At 54.5% G+C, this 3,673-nt stretch overlaps 3 protein-coding genes across 3 annotated transcripts in view; all 3 read left to right on the top strand.

Annotated features, from left to right (window-relative positions):
- The window catches only part of LOC119463596 (UPF0746 protein DDB_G0281095-like), a gene marked incomplete at its 3' end in the record, with an annotated part of 6,648 nt that extends 5,223 nt beyond the window's left edge, over positions 1-1,425 (top strand). Inside the window, exon 3 of the mRNA XM_037724425.1 lies at positions 1,029-1,425. Within this exon, the coding sequence (XP_037580353.1) occupies positions 1,029-1,425 (397 nt within the window). The remainder of the gene's footprint in view (positions 1-1,028) is intronic.
- A 15-nt stretch (positions 1,426-1,440) lies between these two features.
- LOC119464743 (ataxin-8-like) lies at positions 1,441-1,782 on the top strand (the record flags this gene model as incomplete). Its single annotated transcript, XM_037725702.1, has 1 exon — positions 1,441-1,782. A coding segment is annotated over one exon (342 nt), but the record flags the coding sequence as incomplete, so codon positions are not given.
- A 12-nt stretch (positions 1,783-1,794) lies between these two features.
- Positions 1,795-2,122, top strand: LOC119463595 (ataxin-8-like; the record flags this gene model as incomplete). The annotated part of the gene is made up of 2 exons (XM_037724424.1): positions 1,795-2,018; positions 2,050-2,122. Coding segments are annotated over 2 exons (297 nt in total), but the record flags the coding sequence as incomplete, so codon positions are not given.
- Between the last annotated feature and the right edge of the window lie 1,551 nt (positions 2,123-3,673).

Genomic DNA, 3,673 nt, shown 5'->3' with positions numbered 1-3,673 from the left:
GACGAGCTTTCTGGCGAAGTGTTAGCAAAACCGTCGATTCATTGTCAGTAGAGCAAGTAGCTACCGTCTTCGAGATAACGCTGATACACAACGCCGCTCGTTTCCAAGCACCGCGGTGAAGCCACAGCTTCAGTGGTGGTTTTTTTATTGCGCTTCTTTAGTTGTGCGTCATAGCATACGTCATGCGGAATTTTGAATTCTTTAAGGTCGATACGCCACTGGTGGCGAAAAAAGGAACTGTACGAAATGTCCCTAATCCTGTATTGGTAGTAAACTTTTTAAAGTATGGGCTTCGCGTACTAAACCACAATCTGATCGTGAGGTAGGTGGTAGTGAGGGACTCCGGATTGGATTTCACCACCTCAGATTATTTAATTACATCTAAAATTAAGCACACAGGCGTTTTTCATTTCGCTCCTGTCGAAATGCGGCTACCGTGGCCGCGAGTGAACCCGCCACCTTCAGCAACACCACAGCCACAAAGCTGCCAGAGTGGCAACAGAAGTGTTCATTTTATGGGCGGCCGCTTCCGCAGTGTCTCTAGACGCTGCGGTGCTTTCATGTGGCTTCGCGCCTTCACACCCAGCATCAGTCGCCCGCTCTCGAAATATGCAAGGTTTTATTTTCCAGGAATGCAGAAATGTACCGTACCGTACCTTGAGTTTATCCTGTTTGTCAACAACTGCTGCCGTGTCTCGTAGCAGCGTGTCCTTGTTTCGTCGCGTTTTCCCTCTCCCGCGCTCCTCCCGTGCATCCGAACTACCACGACTGAAAAGTGGCAAAGCTGTTATTCACTGGTTTCATGACGGCGTTGGTTCTGCCCGCCTCATCTCTTCACCTCCTCTGCCGTTCTGTCTGCGTCCCCTCTGGACAGTTGCGCAGCTTCTGCAATGCCTTTGCAGAAGTCTCACGGACAGCTGTCGAGAGGGCAATGTGGCGGCGTGATGGAAAAGTCCAAACGAGTCTCTCCCGTCGTTTTTCCTCTCTGCAACGCTCCTGCCATGTAGATGCGCGTCGTGAACAAACAGATGCGCGTCGTGCCAGACAACAGCACAACAAGCAACAACAGCAGCAGCACAGCAGCAGCAGCAGCAGCAGCAGCAGCAGCAGCAGCAGCAGCAGCAGCAGCAGCAGCAGCAGCAGCAGCAGCAGCAGCAGCAGCAGCAGCAGCAGCAGCAGCAGCAGCAGCAGCAGCAGCAGCAGCAGCAGCAGCAGCAGCAGCAGCAGCAGCAGCAGCAGCAGCAGCAGCAGCAGCAGCAGCAGCAGCAGCAGCAGCAGCAGCAGCAGCAGCAGCAGCAGCAGCAGCAGCAGCAGCAGCAGCAGCAGCAGCAGCAGCAGCAGCAGCAGCAGCAGCAGCAGCAGCAGCAGCAGCAGCAGCAGCAGCAGCAGCAGCAGCAGCAGCAGCAGCAGCAGCAGCAGCAGCAGCAGCAGCAGCAGCAGCAGCAGCAGCAGCAGCAGCAGCAGCAGCAGCAGCAGCAGCAGCAGCAGCAGCAGCAGCAGCAGCAGCAGCAGCAGCAGCAGCAGCAGCAGCAGCAGCAGCAGCAGCAGCAGCAGCAGCAGCAGCAGCAGCAGCAGCAGCAGCAGCAGCAGCAGCAGCAGCAGCAGCAGCAGCAGCAGCAGCAGCAGCAGCAGCAGCAGCAGCAGCAGCAGCAGCAGCAGCAGCAGCAGCAGCAGCAGCAGCAGCAGCAGCAGCAGCAGCAGCAGCAGCAGCAGCAGCAGCAGCAGCAGCAGCAGCAGCAGCAGCAGCAGCAGCAGCAGCAGCAGCAGCAGCAGCAGCAGCAGCAGCAGCAGCAGCAGCAGCAGCAGCAGCAGCAGCAGCAGCAGCAGCAGCAGCAGCAGCAGCAGCAGCAGCAGCAGCAGCAGCAGCAGCAGCAGCAGCAGCAGCAGCAGCAGCAGCAGCAGCAGCAGCAGCAGCAGCAGCAGCAGCAGCAGCAGCAGCAGCAGCAGCAGCAGCAGCAGCAGCAGCAGCAGCAGCAGCAGCAGCAGCAGCAGCAGCAGCAGCAGGCAGCACAGCAGCAGCAGCGCAGCAGCAGCAGCAGGCAGCAGCAGCCAGCAGCAGCAGCAGAGCAGCAGCAGCAGCAGCAGCATTATAGTCGAAAGGATGAGGCCAAAGAAAGCTTAGCTTAAAAAAAATTACTCTTACTGGCGGGGAGCAGTCTTCGTAAAGAGCCAGAAAAGCGCGAAATCTAAAGTTGAGTTGCATACGGTGCCTTATAGGTCCCGCACAGCTCGGCTCGCCGTGACGTCATATACACTACGAGTTCTGTTAGACCCTATTGACACGTGTGCTTTGTTTATCTTTATCAGCTGACCGCGTTTGACCTAAAGCCCCTATATATAAAAGTAGCGTCATGCTTTGAGAAGAATGCCGCCGCCTCCCTCGCACACCCCCTGTCCGAGGTCGACGGCCGGACGTCGGGTATGGCCTAGTGGCATCACGTGGACCGTCGAGCCCCCGGGCGCTGGCTGCGTTTGTTTACGATCACGCTCCATCGCCATTTTCGCCCGAGAAGCGTCTACCGACTGGCGAGGAGCACGGCGATAGCGGCGAACACAGTCGGCGATCGTCGAATATGATCAGCGGCGAAAGATAAACAAGTGCACGTGTTTCAAGCGGAGTAGGCGGCGCAACGGTCGAGAAAGGAGCGCGAAAGAAAGGAGAAACGAGGAGGAGGGAAGGCGGTGGAGGAGAGTGTCGCTACTTTTTATATAGAGGGGCTTTACGTTTGACCGTCTAAAAAACGTTATCGCACGGCGCAGGCGCGCCTGCGTGTATCGGAACTTTCTCGATTGTTATCGATGGTTCTATCCGCTGTCTGTTCTCACGGAACCTTGTGTAATCTGATTGCATTTATGCGCGACGCGAATTGTGTATACTCGCGGACAACTTTCTATGGCAATGAAGGGAAAGCTACGGGCGCGTGGATACTGCACATGTGTTATCGCGCCAAGTAGTCCGGTAGCGTTTGACAGTGCTTTTGGTTGCTCGGAATGGACGCTGAATCGACGCAGCTTTCACGTGCGACGGTTTCGCGTTTGCCCAGACGCGGAAGGGAAAAGCCACAAAATAAGTAAACTTTTACGCGCAGTAGTGTGTTCTGTCTTATTTAACTGCTGCTAATAGGCTGTTTATGTTTTCTCTTCCCCAGCCTAAACCAACGTGGTCTAAAACGAGGGACTCTTTTCAGAAGCGTTCTAGCTTGTGCGCGCTTTGCCTCCGTAGCTTTCCCTTCATTACCACAGAAAGTTGTCCGCGAGTATAGCACTTTCTGGGAAGCATGCCTGCATCAGCGATTATTCTGGAAGCTTCGACGACTCATGTATAAAAGCCGACGAGCTTGACCAGCTGATTAGATTTCGACCATCGCCGGCTGTGTTCGTCGCTATCGTTGTGCTTTGAGGGTAGCCTGTTTTTCTGGACACAGGTTCGCCCAATAAAGAGTTAGTTTCGTCATTCACACTTTTGATACTGTGTTCTTGACCGTCACTACCACGTGACACTATAGTCAATTTATCGGTAAAGAATTGACGAGATCATGTATGTAAGGAAGTTTAGCGGCAATACGACGAAGATGCATTATTCGAAAAAAAGAAGCAGACAGTAAAAACTAGCGACGGCACTAGTGCTGTGCTTCTAATAGCCTTTTTATGAAAACATTTGCCGATTAACTGA

This window comes from Dermacentor silvarum, chromosome 9 (genome assembly GCF_013339745.2).
Source record: "Dermacentor silvarum isolate Dsil-2018 chromosome 9, BIME_Dsil_1.4, whole genome shotgun sequence".
NCBI classification, from domain to species: Eukaryota; Metazoa; Arthropoda; class Arachnida; order Ixodida; family Ixodidae; genus Dermacentor; species Dermacentor silvarum.
This window is presented reverse-complemented; position numbering and strand designations above follow the sequence as displayed.